Consider the following 19,390-nt stretch of genomic DNA (forward strand, 5'->3'; position numbering starts at 1 on the left):
TGCCAGGGGAAGCCAGAGGCGGCTGAGGAGGCGGCCTGAGGGAGGAGGAAGAGGAGGGGATGGGGAGGGACACAGAAGGGCGGCGCTTCAGCGGGTGCAGCGGCGCCGCAACCACCTCATGCTGGGCTTGCGGGTGGCGTGGGCGAGAGTCTCTCTCTCTCCCCCCCTCTCAGGCGGGGAAGGGCCGATGGAACTCCTCGCACCAGGACGACGGCAGCCCCGACGTGCTGCTTAGCATACCCTCCAACCAGTGCAGTATATTAATGTAGTGATTTCCCCCTCTGCATCCCTTTCATAACTCTATTTTTATAAATCATTTGTCCATCCATAGTTCAAATTTTTACTACAAGTTTTCTGTCAATCCTACCAATGTATGTTTACAATAGCTTTTCAACTAAATTATAAACTTTCCCCATTCTTTATTAAAGAGGTCCTCTTCCTGGTTTCTAATTCTGCCTGTAAGCTTTGCCATCTCAACATCGTTCATCAGTTTTGTCTGCCATTCTTCTTTGGTTGGAGTTGTAGACCCTTAGGATCATCTAGTCCAACCCCCTGCAAAACACAGTCAGTCACAGCCAAAGCAGCATGGCTCCATGAGTGCTGGATTTCTGTATAAGCTAAGCAAAATCCCTTACTTTCAAATCTGTAAGTTGACAGCTATGCTATCGAGCAGGGCCAGATTTAGGTTTGATGAGGCCCATAGCTACTGAAGGTAATGTCCAGCTGTCCTTTGCCAACAACAAATTGTCACTGTTTTTTTCTGTTGAATATATGCTATATGGTAATTTATGGACCTCATAGGTATCTCAAGCCATTTGCACATAACAAAAGACGTATTTTATCAAAGTAACTGTTGAACTGAAATACAATTAAGAAGAAGTATATTATTAGATAAAACTTTATTTGCATTAGCCAATGGCCATAGCAACAGTAAAACATTACAGAACTGTATATGCAGAAAAGGAAATTTGATATAAGAGCACAATTTAAAGTCCTGAATCAGCCGTCAGTTAGTGGCCCTTATTCTGATTGCCCCTGCTATGAACCTCGCAACCTTTGCTGTTATCTGCTCATTTTGATCTGATAGAAGAAAGGACATTGTGGCAGTGGTTGAGTATATTAATAGTGAAATACAATTAAGAAGAAGTATATTTTGGCGCGGGGGGGGGGGGTGGCAAGAGAGTGCTATAGCTTGTTTAGCTTATCCGTAAATCCGGCGCTGCTCTCGAGACAGACGGATGCCAGAAGCAGCAGCAGCAGCAGCAGCAGCAGCAGCAACAGGTGCAGCAATAAAACTGCCCGCACCTTTGCAGTGCAAAGCAGGGTCCGGCATGGTTTCAGAGTGGACTGGGGATCCTGCGTCGAGATCCCTGCATGGCAGGGGGTTGGACGAGACGGCCCGCCCCTCGGGGCCCCTTGAAAAGTCTCCGGACGCTGCTGGCCGCGTCGGAAGGATCGTCGGAGGCCGCTTCGCCCAGCGGGCAGCCCAGGGAGCCCTCCGGCTCCGCCCTCCACGGCTGCGCCGCCCTCGCTCTGGCTGGGGAGGCTGTTGCTAGGAGACCGGAGGGACTCGGCCTGCAGCAACGAGGGGGAAACAGAGAGGTAGGCGCGGCGGCGGGGGGGGGGGGTAGCGAAGCCGGAGGGGGGGTGCGCGGGAGGGGGGGCAGGTTTAACCACGACAGGAGACTGGCTGGGAAGATGTTTTGCCCCGCATCCAAGATCCGAACTGCCTGCCTGCCTTTCAGGGGGTGGTGCCACATCACCATATCAAAATTAGGACTGCGCAAGGGGGAGACAAACCTAGACAGCATCTTCAAAAGCAGAGACACCACCTTGCCAACAAAGGTCCGTATGGTTAAAGCTATAGTTTTCCCAGTAGTGATGTATGGAAGCGAGAGCTGGACCATAAAGAAGACTGATCGCCGAAGAATGGATGCTTTTGAATTCTGGTGCTGGAGGAGACTCCTGAGAGTCCCATGGACTGCAAGAAGGTCAAACCTATCCATTCTGAAGGAAATCAGCCCAGAAGGACAGATCCTGAAGCTGAGACTCCAAGACTTTGGCCACCTCATGAGAAAAGAAGTCTCCCTGGAAAAGACCCTGATGTTGGGAAAGATGGAGGGCACAAGGAGAAGGGGACGACAGAGGACGAGATGGTGGGACAGTGTTCTCGAAGCTGCCAGCATGAGTTTGACCAAACTGCGGGAGGCAGAGGAAGACAGGAGTGCCTGGCATGCTCTGGTCCAGGGGTCACGAAGAGTCGGACACGACTAAACGACTAAACAACAACAAAGGGGGAGCATCCAACATGAAGCATTTCTGTTGGATCCATGTGACAGGCTTTTTTTTATTAAAAAAAAATAAAATCATGCATCGTCATCCGTATACCCAAAAAGCCTTTTCCTCCACCCCATTTATGTAAGAGTGAGAATTACTCAGGCTCAGGGGAGCTGTGTGTTTTTGCCTCAGCTTCACGTGCCTGGAAGCAGGTGATCCCAGAGGCGCCACTCATGCAGAGATACAGCCCTCCTTCCTTCCCCCCTGAGGCTGGGTAATTGGGCCTAAGGCAGGGATGGGTGATCCAAAGGGATCTGATGGAGAGACGCCACAGACCAGAGCAGTGAATCATGCAAAGGCCACAGTGAGCAATCTTTGCTTGGTGCTTTGGGCTCTCAGGAGCCCTTGATTATGCCATTTTACTTCTTGTAGCCATTAGCAGTTATGTCAGGCCACACCATTTGGGAATTAGTGCTTTAGGAGCTTCTGACGACAACAGGTCTCTTGTATGCTTTGTTGATGGGAGAAACCAGAAGATAGTCTTGTGAGCATGGGTTAGATGGCAAAACTGATCCCAGGAGGGAGGGATACTTTACAGGCAGGATAACAAGAAAGAAAAAGGGATTATCTCCAACTTATTTGCCACTTCTTTAAGGACAGAGGCTCTGCTCCTTGAACAGATGCATGATAGGTAATCATTTAAAATGGGAGCATTGCCTGGCATGAAAAAGCAGTGACAGCAGGAGACACGAGTTGTTGATTTCCGACCTCTACACACTGCTTTAAAGAAAGCACAGAGCATCTGTCCGTAAACAACGTGGCAACGCTAATTTTTAGGAAGTGGGGCCTCCCCAAAGGACAACCAAGTCAGGCCACAATGATGTTTGAATATTTGCCATTTCTAGGCTCATCCATGCTTGCTTGCTTCCTTTCCTCTAATAGGCAGTCCTGGCAATTCTGGTCTCATCAGACGTGTCCCTCACAAAGCTTTGGTAGTGTTGGTGGAAAAGCCTTCATAGCTAGCCTGTGAGGCAGTGGATTGACCCAGATTTGAAGCTTCAGGCAAGGTGAGTTCTAAGAATTGCAATAAAAATAATGGTGAGGGAAGGGAAGGAAATAAGGCAAGAAAGAGAGAGCTAGTGGACTTAATCTGAGGAGAGCCAGGTTCAAATAGGACTTAGCCATCAAGCTCACTGGCTGGCTTTGGACCTGCCATGATTTCTCAATCTTATCAATGTCACAGGATTATATAATAATAATAATAATAATAATAATAATAATAATAATAATAATATTTTTTTATTTATACCCCGCCCTCCCCAGCCAAGGCCGGGCTCAGAGCGGCTTACAAGCAATAATAAAAACAAGATGAATGATTACAACTTAAAAACAAAAATAAAATACAACATTAAAATAATGGAACATTAAAATATTAAAATGTAGCCTCATCATAGCACATAGCAGAATCATAGCACTGTCGAGTTGGAATCATCGCAGGAGGAGAAGGAAAAGAAAAAAGAAAGAGAGGGAGGGAGGGAATCAAATTGGCTCCAAGCCAAAGGCCAGGCGGAACAATTCTGTCTTACAGGCCCTGCGGAAAGAAATCAGATCCTGCAGGGCCCTGGTCTCATGAGGCAGAGCGTTCCACCAGGCCGGAGCCAGAGTTGAAAAGGCCCTGGCTCTGGTTGAAGCCAATCTAACTTCCTTAGGGCCTGGGACCACTAGGGTGTTGTTATTTATGGACCTTGAGGCTCTCCGTGGGGCATACCAGGAGAGGCGGTCCCGTAGGTACGAGGGTCCTAGGCCGCGAAGGGCTTTAAAGGTCAAAAGCAGCACCTTAAATCTGACCCTGTACTCCACCGGGAGCCAGTGCAGCTTGAAAAGCACTGGGTGAATATGCTCCCATGGCAGAGACCCCGTGAGGAGCCTCACTGCAGCATTCTGCACCTGCTGGAGTTTCTGGGACAGCTTCAAGGGCAGCCCCGCATAGAGCGAATTACAGTAGTCAAGCCTGGAGATGACCGTCGCATGGATCACTGTGGCCAGGTCGGGGCGGGAAAGGTAAGGGACCAACTGCTTTCATATGTGGATGAAAGGGGGAGGGACCATGAACACTATGCATGGGGGATCTGTGGCCCTCCAGATGAGGTTGGACCACAACTCCCATTATTCCTGGCTGTTGATCATGTTGGTGGGAGCTGATGGGAGTTGGAGTCAACACCTGTAGGGCTACAGGTTTCCCACCTCTGATGTTCATAATCCTGAGATCCTTAAAACAAGGCCAGGATAATAAAGAAGGAATGGGTATGGACAACAAGTTAAAGGAGGCTTCCGAAGAGCCATATTGGTGTGTCTATACCAGTGATGGCCAAACCTGGCCCTCCAGCTGTTTTGGGACTACAACTCCCATCATCCCTAGCTAACAGGACCAGTGGTCAGGGATGGTGGGAATTGCAGTCCCAAAACAGCTGGAGGGCCAAGTTTGGCCATCACTGGCCTATACTAACAAAAGAGGTATAGGTACAGATGTGGTCTGACCATTAGAGCTGCCCCCCTTTAGCATAGACCAAAGGGGTAGGAGGAGGCTTGGGCTCCTCCTCTTTGTACTTTGTACTTTCCTCCATTATAGGTGCAGTCATGCCGAAGAAGAGAGGTCGCAAGCGGGTAGCCCTGACTGATGAAGAACGGCTGATTATGATGCAACAGAAGCGGCTGGCTGAGGAAGAAATGACGAAGAAGAAGGAGGACATGCTGGCCCAGTTCCTAAAGGTACCATTTGTTTGCCTGGACATAAAGGGGTTTGTGCTACAAGGAAGCATGAAGATATGTGGCATGTTGTGGGGAGAGGAGTGTTGGCAGACCTGCTCACAATTCAAAACAGTGCTCCAGGGGTCTTGTTTCCAAATGTGAGAGAACAGGGTGAATCACATAATCTTAGGGTGTTCTCAGCAGTGAGGCTAAGAACATCTTTTAGTCTGCAACGTGCCACTTGTAAGATAATGCAGGATGGAAAACAGAAAGAGTCATTTTAAAATTGTATGCTCTGACCGCAGCATTTTCTGCAGTCAGGAGGTGAAAGAGCTTGAAACTAGCATGGTAGATTGTTGCGAGAGTTTATATGTAATCTCTGGAAGGTAAAAGGTCAAAACTAGGTTAGTGGTTTGGAGGCAGATGGGCAAGGCCGGACACAAACTTAATTGGGAAATCCTAGAATCTCAACACATTTTGAGCTCAGTACTTTTCCCCAGAGGAGAATTCTTTGAGAGCAAAATAGATGTTTAATTAAATGGCTGCCTGTATTGTTGGAGTTTATTTTAAAACTACTTTGAGGAAGTCTTTCAAGCTCAACACCTTTGGGATTTTTCTATAATTACTGTTCTGTACCATTTTGGGGGTCTTTGCTTCTGTTCTGCTGTAAGAAGGAAGACATAGAAGGCAAGCAGATGGGTAAATAGATAGATGTAGGCAGGCAACAAATTACTCTGATGGAAGAATAGTGAAAGGCCTTGGAGCCTATATTGGAGAAAGTGAGCTGTGGCTGCTTCTCATGGTCACCTGACCTCTTAATTCATGAAGATTCAGACCAGTGAGCAAAGTTACAGTGCAGCCCTTATTGACGCTTTTGATATTAAATTGAACTGATTGCTGCTACAATAGCCGATGCCAGGCATATATGACTTCCGCCACAGAAATCCAGCGAGAGAGCATTGACCCTATGTGTGCCATAGGGAGCCATGGCAATGGGTGAATTTAAATTTAGTACCGGAAGCTTAGATTGTGTGTCACTCTAGTTTTTATCATATCTCTTTTGTTCTGACAGAAGGTTTCTGCCAATTAAGCCAGAAATGCTTTCAGTTCCTTTTCTTACCAACTGACTTGGTGGCATATTGAGTATGAAACTGGAATTGGGTGATGTAATGAATAGTTTCAGGTAAACATGGCAATAGAGTTGGAAGACCCGTGATACAAATCCCTAAATTTAAAGTGGTCCTACAGTGTCTTCATGAACACCTCCGAAGACGTTTCACAAGCCCCCCAGTCTGTCTGTTATATTGACATGGCCTAAGGGGCTTTACATTTGGGAAGTATTTCCTGATGATCATTTGAAGGCACCCCCACATCGCTCTGAAAGGATCGGTGCTATTTCAATGCAGTTGATCAGCACAGAACATGTTCAGGGTGTTCAGTTGACACTGGGGCTAATATGTGACCAGTGTAAGTGGTGTCCGACTTGTGGAGAAGGTGGCCATCTTAAGAACATAAGAAAATCCCTTTTTGATCAGACCAAAGGCTCATGTAGTCCAGCATCTTGTGTTTATTGATCAGTCACTAGTTTTGTGATCACAATGGTTTTAGGAAACAAATTTTACTGCCTACTACCACTGTTCTTTGTCTGGTTCTTTATCTTGCGATGTCTGGGCTGTGTTGGGCTTGCCTGGGTAAAGTTGTGGCTCTCAATGCAGGAAAAACTGGCCAAAGAGGAGCGCAACAGTGAACTCAACCTGCACAAGATCACCCTACAGTGGCGCACGGTGCTCCGTGAAGTCAAGGCCAGGGAGCTGCGTAAGGACATTGAGATTCTTAGCCAGACCTTTGAACGAGTGGTGGACTGCAAAGACAATGTCATTAAGGTGAGCCCTGGCCGGGAAGAGTCCTTGGAATGAGACTGTGAAACTGTTAATGGCTCTCTTAGAGATTGGAGAGGGAAGTCACGCAGCTCTGTGACACTTGCCAATAAGGAGCAAAGGGGAATAACAAAGGGCACATCTGTACTGTAGGAAAAAGTGGTTTGCACTTTGTACAATTCTCCAATGACCTCTTAGCAGTTCTTTATTATTGCTATCAGTGGGTCCCAGTGGTATAAGAACTGAATGCAGTGTGGAATGCCAGGGCCAATCCACAGCAGATTCAGTTCAGAAGCTTTATGTGTGTTTACCAGCTTAATATAAGCTATTTCAGATACCACAATTTATTATTTTAGGTCTTGGCATTCTCAATATTTTTAGTGTGGAATTCTTTAGCTTTTTAAAACAGATTGGTTTCCTGCTGTGGTTGTCTGATCCATCTCTGTCCCCTCCAGTCCCTCGCTAAGGACCTGACGGAGGCAGAAGCTCAATATGCGCATGCTTTGCGCAGCCACTTGCACAACATAGACCAGCTGTTGGAACTCCAGCGCTGCCGCATTGGCTACTTGGAGGAGGATTACCAAACGGAGCTGCAAGCTCTGCAAAAGGAGTTTGACACAGAGAGGTAGAAGGGAGGAAGGGAGGGGGGCGAGGCCGGGAAAACTGTGTTTTGTTGGACTCTTAGAACTCAACTGGCTTTTCATATTTTCACCAGGAAGATAATTATAGGTCACCATAATCTAGAGAGCCGGTACCTGCAGGATGTGCTGCTGGCTATGGAGCAAAACTTTACTGACAGTGAATACGAGGCCCGGCTCGACTTCCAGAGTACAAGAGATGACGTCAAGAACAAGGTCTGGGTTAAAACTCAGGGAGGAACTTACGGCAATTTCTAAGTTTGCTAACGAATGGGAGGATTTATCATATTTTGAAACGGACAATATCCTCAGGAAAAAATATATGCATGTTTTAGCAATGGAGTAGTCCTGAAACCTGCCTTTCATAGGTTTTTTTAAAGTTATTTAATATGCAAGTTGGGGCCTCATTATTTCATAATCAGCTGTGTCTGATACTCTTCCTTTTTTCCTTTTAATTGTTTTAGCCCATTCCAAGTGAGTTTTAATTAGTTCCACTGATTTATCTGTGAATTCTGGTTGCTGGGAATCACAACGTTATGTTATGTTCAGTTCCTGCTTTGAGGCTGCCTGTAGGCCTCTGCTTGGCCCCTGTGAGAACAGGATGCTGGACTAAATGAACCATTGGCTTGATCCAGCATTCTGGCTCTTCCAGTGTTCTTATGCGTCTGCTATGTGCCATTATATTGGTTAATTTAAAAAAAACAAAGAAATAAAGAATGCGGGATGGGTAGAAGCTACATGGAGATGTTCAACGGAGGTTTAGTCATGCCAGGACTTCCTTGAAATTATAAAGGTTCTAAATATATCCTGCACCCAATATCAGGCATCTCATTTGACTGGAAGCCTATATGTATATTCCTTCAACTCTTTGTCTGTTAACACTCATCATCATATACTTCGTTTGGGTTTATTTCCCCTCCATTGATTTGTAGCTGCCACTAGTGATGAAGGGCCCCAGCTCAAACACATTTTATGTAATCAAAATACACCCATTACCATCCCTGTGTTTTTTTGCACATATAGCTGTAGTCAGTGGCTGAACTGGTCTACAGGCAGAAACATGGAACCACCTCTCCTGTATATTTCTTTCTCTCTTCTTCCCAGTAATGTGTAGCAAATCAACTCATGACCTGATTTTGTAGCCCCTTTACCCCCACATAATTGGCTCACAGGCTGGGGGAATGCGCAGGCGGATGGTGTCATTTTCATGCATTGTGTTATGCCACACATTACTGGGCGGGGAGGAAGAAAGAACCCACAGAGCTGATGCTGTAAAATCCAGTTCCATGTAAGATCCCAAGAAGAGCCATAGGAGGGATTCTAGTGATTGGGAAAACAAGACTGTAGCTGAAACTATGTGCTGGTCCTCCTTATTTTCATTATTTCTCTTTTTTTATTAAAATAATATTTATTAGAGGTTTAATAGTTACAGAAAAAAGAAAAAAAGAAACAATAAAAAATTTAACAGACAATACATCGAAAAGAAAAAGAAAAAAACAATACAGCAAAACAACAAGAAAAACAAAAACATTTAAAAACACATCCAATATTTCCATATCTTTACCTTTCATTTACTTATTTCATCGACTTCCTCACACCTCCCTTTTTTGTATTTTAGTTCAATTACCTATTTCAGCAAATCCTTTCCATCTTTCTCAATTTTTTGTTCTATAATTTATCTTAACACAATCTAACTTTTAATTTTCCACTTTGGCCCATTAACAATCAGTTTTTACTTAATTCTTTATAACATTTCTGCTAAAACCATATAACTTCATTTCAGAATTCTTCTAACATTCATTAATTTTGCAATATTTCTATAAATATACTTTGAATTTTTTCCAATCTTCTTCCACCGACCCTTCTCCCTGGTCTCGGATTCTGCCAGTCATTTCCACCAATTCCATGTAGTCCATCAGCTTCATCTGCCATTCTTCCCGGGTGGGTAAATCTTGTGTCTTCCAATACTTTGCGATAAGTATTCTTGCTGCTGTTGTGGCATACATAAAGAAAGTTCTATCCTTCTTATTTTCATTATTTCTCCAGGTACAAGGTTTCTTGTTGCTGGAGCCCATACTCATGATTTTAAAACCCCCAAAGAAAACCAGTTGGGCATACTAAGGCTTTTTATTTATTTATATTAAATTTCTGTACTGCTGTTCATCCAAATATGACAGGGCGATTTATAATCTAAAATTACACAAATATATAGCATAATAACAAACAATAACAATTTTTTTAAAGGGCAGATCCTCCACACCATACATTTAGAGCACATCCAATGCACATTTAAAGCTCATGACTTCCCCCAAATAATCTTCCAAAGTGTAGTTTCCTCCCGTAGAGCTACATTTCCCAGCATCCTTAACAAACTACAGTTCCCAGGATTCTTTGGGGGAAGTCATGAGCTTTCAGTGTGCATCAGATGTGCTCTAAATGTATGGTGTTCTTTTGCTTGGGAAAGGAGTTCCTGGGCAGGCAGGCTTATCTAGGGTTAGTCCAAAATGAGTCAGTTAACTGGAAAACTCCAGAGCAGACCAGAATAGGACCGGCTGTTCTGCTAATCTGCTAATACTAATCTGTGTTCATTTCTGCCCCAGAACTTGGAGGAGAAGCATTACCTGCGCATGCAGTTGGAGGGTAAAGTGGAGGAGCTGTGGAAACGCTTCCAGCAGGCCTTGCGTACTTACACAGAGGCAACGGAAGACCGTAAGTTTGCCTTTGAAGGCCTCAAACGCAGAGATGAGAAGAGCACCAAGGAGATTGAGATGCAGATGAGGAAACTGCAGAAGATGCAAGTGAGTGGCCCTGCTTGGGCTGGTCGGACCAGGGAAACATTTGGGCTTTATTCAGGCATTGCTTTCTCCTGCAGCTGAGATATTGCAGTGCTGTCCCTTCTACGCAGTGGTGTTCTTTCAAAATGGCAGCATTAACAACCTTCCCAAGTTACTTCATTGACCTATATCCCCCCACCCCTTGCAATTCACCATCAAGAGAGATACCTAACTGGTGGCCCGGTTTCTACAATTGGCAGTCCACTTGCAATGACCTCCAGGAGTGTGTGAGGTTGCCACTTGGCTCACAGCTTAGTTGGGTTCACATGGTGGAGACACTCTTTGCAGGGCCTTTGCCTGCATTGGTGATTATCATGGCCTTGTCTTGAAGTGTTGCTGTTGACTGCAGGAAACAGGGTGTCTGTGGATTAATTTATATGAACTATCCCCTCTATGTAAGGGACGTGGGTGGCAGGTGGCGCTAAACCACTGAGCCTCTTGGGCTTGCCAATCAGAAGGTCGGCGGTTTGAATCCCCACGACGGGGTGAGCTCCTGTTGCTCGGTCCCAGCTCCTGCCAACCTAGCAGTTTGAAAGCACGCCCCAAAAGTGCAAGTAGATAAATAGGTACCACTCCGGCAGGAAGGTAAACGGTGTTTCTGTGCGCTGCTCTGGTTTCGGTGTTCCGTTGTACCAGAAGTGGCTTAGTCATGCTGGCCACATGACCCGGGGGGGGGTGAACTCTCTGCAGACAAATGATGGCTCCCTGGGCCTGTAAAGCGAGATGAGCGCTGCAACCCCAGAGTCGTCTGCAACTGGACTTAACTGTCAGGGGTCCTTTACCTTTGTATCCCCTCTATGTTGGTTGCTGCCATTCCAGTGGTAGCCGTGGAGGTCATGCTGGATGGAGGGAGCATTGAACATTTGATTTGGGCTTGCAAAGCTCAGTGGACAGAATCAGAAGGCTGGAAAAGATAAAAAATCCATCAGCCTCCAGCACTCATTTCCATAAATCTACCTTCTCCCCCTCATCCCACCAACAGAAGAACCTGGGGAAAAATAGATTCATGGGCAAACATCTGGTGATGCATATCAGTGGTGGGCGGAGCAACAGATCCTCCTGAAACCTTCCCCCCCCCATCTCCCATGCCTTATAAATATCTGCAGTTGTTCCTCATCCCATCATTACTCTAAACCCCCTACAAGAGTAAAATCTCACACCACCAAAGCTGCAAACCAAAATGGCCATCTAATCGCACCTCTTACTGCAGCCATGAGTTTCAGTTTATAGTTGCCACAGAAGCCCTCCTGTCGGCTGACTAGATCCCACTCTTGTCACCAGGACCTCATTGGCATCCTGAAGAACAAGATTGCTCTTCATGCACGGGAGAGCGAGGAGCAGAACCGGCGAGTCCGCGATGAGAAGGAGGTGGTGCTGAAGCAGCTGCAGAAGCTCAAGAGCGAGATGAACCGGGCCAGAGCCAAGGCCCGTAGCAACCTGGCTAAGCTGTCCAGGGAGAGCAGCGGGGCTCTCAAAGTGTTGGAACGTGTTATGCAGAAGGTAAAACTGTATGCACTTTTGGTTAATCATGGTCTACCCATGTGTGGTGTAGAGAGGCAGTGTGGTGTAGTGGTTAAGAGTGGTAGACTCGTAATCTGGGGAACAGGGTTCACGTCTCCGCTCCTCCACATGCAGCTGCTGGGTGACCTTGGGCCAGTCACACTTCTCTGAAGTCTCTCAGCCCACTCACCCCACAGAGTGTTTGTTGTGGGGGAGGAAGGGAAAGGAGAATGTTAGCCGCTTTGAGACTCCTTTGGGTAGTGATAAAGCGGAATATCAAATCCAAACTCTTCTTCTTCTTCTCAGGCTCCTTCCTCCCACAAATTGAGAAAGTACATAGGATGGGGAGAATGAAGTTGGCTGAAACAGTGGCGTCGCAATGGGGGGGGTGACGGTGCGCCAGTGTGCCCCGGGTGCCATGTCTTGGGGGGCACCTCATGGCGGCGCAAGCAGCCATCGTGCCATCGCCGCATGTGGAGGATCCTCAGGGGCTGCAGCTGCAACAGAGGATTTCGGTGCCAGTGGCAAACCGCTATGTACAGCGCACATGCGTCGTCGCATGCATGTGCTGTATGAAACGCCGCCGCACATGCACTGTACATAGTGGTTTGCCACCAGCGCTGCTTCAGCGCCGTACGGATGGCGGTGGGATCCCTCCACTACAGCCGCAAACGGAGAATCCTGCAGCCGCGAGTAGAGGATCCCGGCACTGTCCGTACGGCGCTGGAGTACTGTACTGCTATGTACAGTATACGTGCAGTGTCGTTACATGCATGCGCCACCGCACATGTGCCGCACATAGCGCTTTGCCGCCCTGGGTGTCACGACCCCTTTGTTCACCCCTGGCCGAAGAGAACATGCATAAATCAAACTTTTGGCGATCTCTGGTAGCCCTTGGGATTAGAATCATAGAATCCTAGAGTTGGAAGTGACCACAAGGGCCATCGAGTCCAACCCCCTGCCAAGCAGGAAACACCATCAGAGCACTCCTGACATAGGGTTGTCAAGCCTCTGCTTAAAGACCTCCAAAGAAGGAGACTCCACCACACTCCTTGGCAGCAAATTCCACTGTCGAACAGCTCTTACTGTCAGGAAGTTCTTCCTAATGTTTAGGTGGAATCTTCTTTCTTGTAGTTTGGATCCATTGCTCCGTGTCCGCTTCTCTGGAGCAGCAGAAAACAACCTTTCTCCCTCCTCTATGTGACATCCTTTTATATATTTGAACATGGCTATCATATCACCCCTTAATTCCCAAAATGGAGTTCAGATCCAGAAGAGTTCTTGCAGATTATGTTCAAGTACAGCTTTAGCCTGTAAAAATAGCACCTGGTTGGCTCCAAATAAAGCTGTTTTAGTGGAGACTAGCTTTCGGGGGGGCGGGGGCGGTTCTACCGCCTTCTGAAGGGACACAGACGCCTATACTCCTGACATTTCCAAGGCAGGGAGGAATGAGCCAGGTTTTACCTCCCTTGCTGAGAAGCGCCCTTGCTTAGAGGAATTGCCCTTTGTTTCCCATGTTGCATATGAGATATATTACACTCGTGAGCAGCTGAGGTCTGGTAGTGTGGAAAATAATAGGGTTAAAAACCTCTCACCTATTTCCCCCCTACCTTTCTTTAAACTATTTTAAGAAGCAGTGGCTACTCTTTGGGCATGTGCTCCCACATCACCTTGGAGAGCCAGTGTGGTGTAGTGGTTGAGAGCGGTAGTCTTGTAATCTGGGGAACCGGGTTCGCTTCCCCGCTCCTCCACATGCAGCTGCTGGGTGACCTTGGGCCAGTCACACTTCCTTGAAGTCTCTCAACCCCATTCACCTCACAGAGTGTTTGTTGTGGGGAAGGAAGGGAAAGGAGAATGTTAGCTGCTTTGAGACTCCTTAAAGGAAGTGAAAGGCGGGATATCAAATCCAAACTCTTCTTCTTCTTCTTCTTCTTCTTCTTCTTGCCTCTCTTAGTCCTAGCCATGCTGGAACAGAAAGCACTTCCGGGGGAGGGAGCTGCACAGTCTGTTGGGGGCAAAGATAAGGTGTTCTTGACTGGGGAAAGGAACAAACAGTGGCTGGGATTCTTCAAACAGAAGAGATGGCTGGGAATTCCTGCGAGAATAAGAAATGGTGAGAGAGAAGCAGCAGTAGTGAAGGCTACACCTTATCCTTCTAGGCTATATGGAGGTTTTTAGCATGTGGTTCCTTTCAGCCACCACCCCTGTTGAATGCACAGCTTTCTTGTGCAAGTTTACCCTGATTATTAAAGCTGGACCCTTTTCTATCCTATGATGCTTCGTTTCATTTTTCAATTTCAGATCCTGGTTCGTTTTTATTTTTTATCTTTATTTTTTAAATAATATTTATTAAATGTTTAATAGTTACAAAAAGAAAAAGAATAAAAAAGAAAAGAAGAAACAATAAAAATTTAACAGACAATACATCAAAAATAAAAAGAAAAAACAATACCACAGAACAACAAGAAAAAACTAAAACATTTAAAAACACGTCCAAATTTCATTTCTTTATCTTTCATATGCTTGTTTCCTCGACTTCCTCACACCTCCCTTTTTTGTATTCTAGTTCAAATTAGCTGGTTCAACAAATCCTTTCCCTCTTTCTCAATTTTTGTTCTATAATTTATCCTAACACAGTTTAACTTTAGATTTTCCACTTTAGCGCATTAACAATTAATTTTTGTATAATTCTTAATAACACTTCTGCTAAAACCATGTAACTTCATTCCAATATTCTTCTAACATTCATTAATTTTGCAATATTTCTGTAAATATACTTTAATTTTTTTCCAATCTTCTTCCATCGACTCTTCTCCCTGGTCTCGGATTCTGCCAGTCATTTCCGCCATTTCCATATAGTCCATCAGCTTCATCTGCCATTCTTCCCGGGTGGGTAGATCTTGTGTCTTCCAATACTTTGCAATGAGTATTCTTGCTGCTGTTGTGGTGTACATAAAAAAAGTTCTATCCTTTTTTTGGATAGAACTGGCTGACCATGCCCAGGAGAAAGGCCTCTGGTTTCTTCAGAAAGGTATATTTAAATACCTTTTTCATTTCATTTCATTATATATCATTTCCCAGAAGGTCAGATCCTGGTTCGTTTTTAGTGGTTTTATATCAATGGGGATTTTTGTACTTGAGTTTTTGTACACTTGAGATCATCTATCTTTTTTATCTATCAGTTTAGAAAGGTTCTTAATGCTGGTCCTCCCAGCCTCAGATGGCAGGAGAGGATGCAAGCCTTCCCAAGACTCCTTGTCTCCTCTGTCTTGAAAGGATGATGTTCTTTCCAGACACTATGGACAGCATTGAAAGCACTCATTTGATCAGTACAAGGAGTTTTGGCTGTGCAACGGAACATCCCCTCCCTCTCCTCTCCCTGTGCATCCCTTAAATCTGTTTTGGGATTTTCCCCAACCTCCTGGAGCAGATTTGGGGAGGGTGCAGGGCAGGCATGCGGGGGGGGGGGGATTCCATTGTGCAAACCTAATTCCTTGCACTATAATAGAACAAGTGCTTTGCATACTATACCGTGTGCCTATAAATCTTGTCACATAATCTTCCCTTGCTAAGGAGCTGCCCGCAATTCTGGCTCTCTTTTGAGTATCCCTGTGTGACAGACATGTTGTCACATATATGTCCGTCCCAGGCACATATTTTTAGCGTACATTTAAATAACTTCAAATCTTAAATCTCTTCACGGTGCGGGGAACCCATATGTACTCTTGTGTGAAAATTGTGCATGGCTCTCATTTTTGTCACAATAATCCGCTTAGAAGCCAGGGTGCTGGGCAGCTTTCAGAGGACAGTTGTGTTTTCTCACAAAGTGCTGTACATGTCCCTTCTCACACAGATTATTTCAGCATTGGGGGAACATCATGTGTGGTGTCTCTTAAAGGTACAGGAGCCCAGCGATGATTGTAATGTGGCAACGAGATACAGGCTGTGTTCACGCTGCACCCAATGTGCTCCCACCACTGGTTAGAGGGGTAGTGTGCACATGGCATTATCATTCCCTATCTATGTGGTTGTTTCTTACAAAATACTGTGTTTTGATGTGCTTCCCCTCAAACCAACCGGCTTCAATCTGGATTGAGAAAAAAACAATTTAGTTGCATTTTGAGCCATTAATGTGTACATAGCCTATAGCCTCTTCTTCCCAAAGGAGCCATGCATGGCTTGAAAGTGCCCTGACATAGTGGTGGGAACTCCTTTTTTATATATATAAATAATATATATTAAATATTTTATAGTTATAGAAAAAAAGACAAAGAAAAACAATACATAAATTCAACAAACAGTACATCGACAATAAAAAGATACCATACAACAATACAACAAAAACATCCAAACACACATCCAAATTTCATCTCTATATCTTTCATTTGCTTATTTCCTCGACTTCCTCACACCTCCCTTTTTTGTATTCTAGTTCAAATTGGCTAATTCAACAAATCCTTTCCCTCTTCTTCAATTTTTATTCTATAATTTATCCTAACATAATTTAATTTAAAATTTTCCACTTTAACACATTAACAATTAATATTCATATAGTTCTTGATAACCCTTCTGCTAAAGCCATATAACTTCATTCCAATATTCTTCTAACATTCATTAATTTTGCAATATTTCTGTAAATATACTTTGATTTTTTTTCCAATCTTCCTCCATCGACTCTTCTCCCTGGTCTCGGATTCTGCCAGTCATTTCCGCCATTTCCATATAGTCCATCAGTTTCATCTGCCATTCTTCCCAGGTGGGTAGCTCTTGTGTCTTCCAATACTTTGCGATGAGTATTCTTGCTGCTGTTGTAGTGTACATAAAAAAGGTTCTATCTTTCTTTAACACCAATTGGCCGACCATAGTGGTGGAAACTCAAAACTCCCAGAGAGCAAAGCAGATTCGGTGCATACTGCTCTTTTAGCCGAGATGTGCAGTTCAGAGTTTCTCTCATGTGACTGTTGGCAACTTAACCTACATCACAAACTTGTATTGGTTTTATACTCATTTAATTGCCATGGCTTTCCCTAAAGCGGGATTGAGGAACTTACGATCCTCCAGTTGTCAGAACCACCAGTTCCACCACTCCTGACCACTGGCCAGGCTAGGAGTTCTGGGTGCTAGAATCCAGCAACAAACATCAGGAGGAACACAAGCTCCTCAACCTGCTCTAAAAAATCCCGGGAATTGTAGTTTGGTAAAAGTGCTGAAAATCCTGTGAAGGCATTCCTAGCCCTCCAGAGAACTAAAACTCCCACTTTAGAATTATAGAGACACTCCATTGCAAGACCCAACCTGGGAAGTGTATCCTGTGCCAGATAGAGGAAAACAAAGTCTGATTATTGTTCCCCGTCCCCTACAGGCAGAGCTGATCCTGCGCCTGGCTGAGATGTGCCGCAGGCTAGAGTCGGAGGAGGAGAAAGTGCTGCCATTTTATGCTAGTTCCCTGACCTGGGAAGAACAGAAGGCTGTGGATAAGGTGGTCCTGGAGAAACCGGAAGAGCCACTAGCCCAGGTGAATTGTCTGTGTGTGGAAAGGGGAGGAAGGCATGTGTGCCTGCTTCACCAGCAGAGGAGGAAACAGTTCTTTCGGTTCATTGTCAGGATTATTCTGTGTCTCCAGTTTAGCATTCAGGGCTGTTTGTTCCCAGAAGATTGGTCAGATTGAGGCAATACAGCCCTGGCACCAATGGGAACACCCACCCCAAGGCTAGCAGCAGCAGCAGCTGGGGTGGGTTTTCATTCAGACCATGGCAGGGGCAGCATTAACCCCCATGTCACATCCCCAATCCTGATCAGGCTCCCTATGTCTGCTCTTCACAGCAGGGGAACCACCACACAACTTCAAGTGATGCACTTAGCATCATGCAAAGTTTTCCCCTTTGCGTCTGGTACTTTCCCAGAATGCATTCTGCCTGCCTCTCTATCCAGGCCCACCTGACTTTGTGGCCTTTGCTTGCCACACAGCTATAAGAAATACCGTATTTTTCGCTCCATAAGGCGCACCTGACCATAAGGCGCACCTACTTTTTTTTGGGGGGGGGTGGAATTCAAAGGAAAAAAATGTGGCTCTTGGGGGCTTTTGCAGAAGGTGGGGGAAGTGAGAGAGCCTCGCTCTGTCCCTTCCTCCACCTCCCGAAAAAGCCAGGGATATCTGCGCAAAGCCTCCCCTGGGCAGTGGAATGAAGGCTCCCCACTGCCCTACGGAGGCTTCATGGGCTACTCCAGAGCTGCTCAGGAGCTTGGCGGGGCTAGCGGGGGAAACCCGGATTTCCCCCAGCCCCAGCCCCAAAGAGCAGGTCGGGGAGCAGTGGGGCTGGCGGTGGGGGAAGCGCTTTCCCCCACCGCCAGCCCGAGAGCAGGTCGGTGCTGGCAAGGGAAGCCCAGGTAACAGGGACCACACATTCACTCCATAAGACGCACAGACATTTCCCCTTAGATTTTAAGAGGAAAAAAGTGTGTCTTATGGAGTGAAAAATACGGTAATCTTTGCTACAAGACCTTTGGGTGCTACATTCACAAGAAGCATTTCCCGACTTAGTGGCTGCTCAAGAGCGCTTTGTTTCTCCCAATGCAGCCACTGACTCAAAGCAGGGATTCTTGTCCAAAGACCACGATGCAGCTCCTTAGAACCAACCCAGAAGCCTGTCTTTCCCATGTCTTTTCCAGATGATGCAGGATTACGTGGGGCTGGAGCGCTTCTGGCAAAGATACAACAAGGTGAGGCTGGAGCAGCTTTCGCTGGAGCGGACGAAGCAAGCGCTGCTCCAAGACAACCTCAGGCTGAGGCAGCTGCTCAAGCAGTACCTGGATGGCATCTCGGTGAACGACGAGGTTCTGAGCCAGATCAATCCACTGATGATTGTCAACCAGCAAAACATTGCCCCACCTTCGTCCGAGCCTGCCAAGCAGCCCATCTATAACGTGGTCGAGGCAGCACTCGAGGTCAAGCGGATCCTCTAAGTCAGCGGCGTGTGATTTCAAACTATCCTCCTCTGTCATGTTAACAGACCACTGGGCATAAAGAAGAGTGAGGCCTGTTGGGGGGCCTTTGGGGAAGGGCCAATACCTGCCATTAAACAGCTGAACAGAGCTGAGCTGATGCGTACTAGAGCCTTTTCTTCCCTCTGCAAGCAAAGCCCCCGAGGCTGGCATATTGGGAACTCTCATTTATGGTGCGTCTACTGCCAGTGGTTTCTTTTATAGGCTTGTGCACAGGCCTAAGAGCTGTTTGCAAAGGAGGCAGCTAAGCACTTGCGCAGGTGCCAACTTTTGTGTGTGATTCCTTTCCAGAGTGCTAGCTTTTTATTTAATTCTCCATCCTAAAGTTCAGAGGTAGGGTTTAGCTGACTTAATACCCCTGCCAAATGCTGGGAGATCAGATCTATCATGTGTGCTGCAAAAAGTCCTTCACTTTGCAGGACTACAATTCCCAGGGCCTCCAAGGAAGATGTAATTAGTGAAAGCTCATTGTGCAAATCAAGGGTGCCCTTCAGACGCTGCTGGGCTTCTGCTC

The 19,390-nt window shown here is 46.0% G+C and overlaps 1 protein-coding gene across 1 annotated transcript; it reads left to right on the forward strand.

Moving 5' to 3' along the window:
• The first annotated feature begins 1,486 nt into the window (after positions 1-1,486).
• On the forward strand, positions 1,487-18,971 carry DRC2 (dynein regulatory complex subunit 2). The gene is made up of 10 exons (XM_083427701.1): positions 1,487-1,602; positions 3,220-3,344; positions 4,907-5,046; positions 6,741-6,908; positions 7,358-7,527; positions 7,618-7,756; positions 10,141-10,338; positions 11,656-11,874; positions 17,237-17,389; positions 18,544-18,971. The coding sequence occupies exons 3-10, from the start codon at positions 4,915-4,917 to the stop codon at positions 18,835-18,837; spliced, it is 1,473 nt and encodes a 490-aa protein (XP_083283827.1). The 5' UTR covers positions 1,487-1,602; positions 3,220-3,344; positions 4,907-4,914; the 3' UTR covers positions 18,838-18,971.
• Positions 18,972-19,390: the final 419 nt, after the last annotated feature.

This window comes from Podarcis tiliguerta (assembly GCF_965153285.1).
Source record: "Podarcis tiliguerta genome assembly, chromosome: 2".
NCBI lineage: Eukaryota > Metazoa > Chordata > Lepidosauria > Squamata > Lacertidae > Podarcis > Podarcis tiliguerta.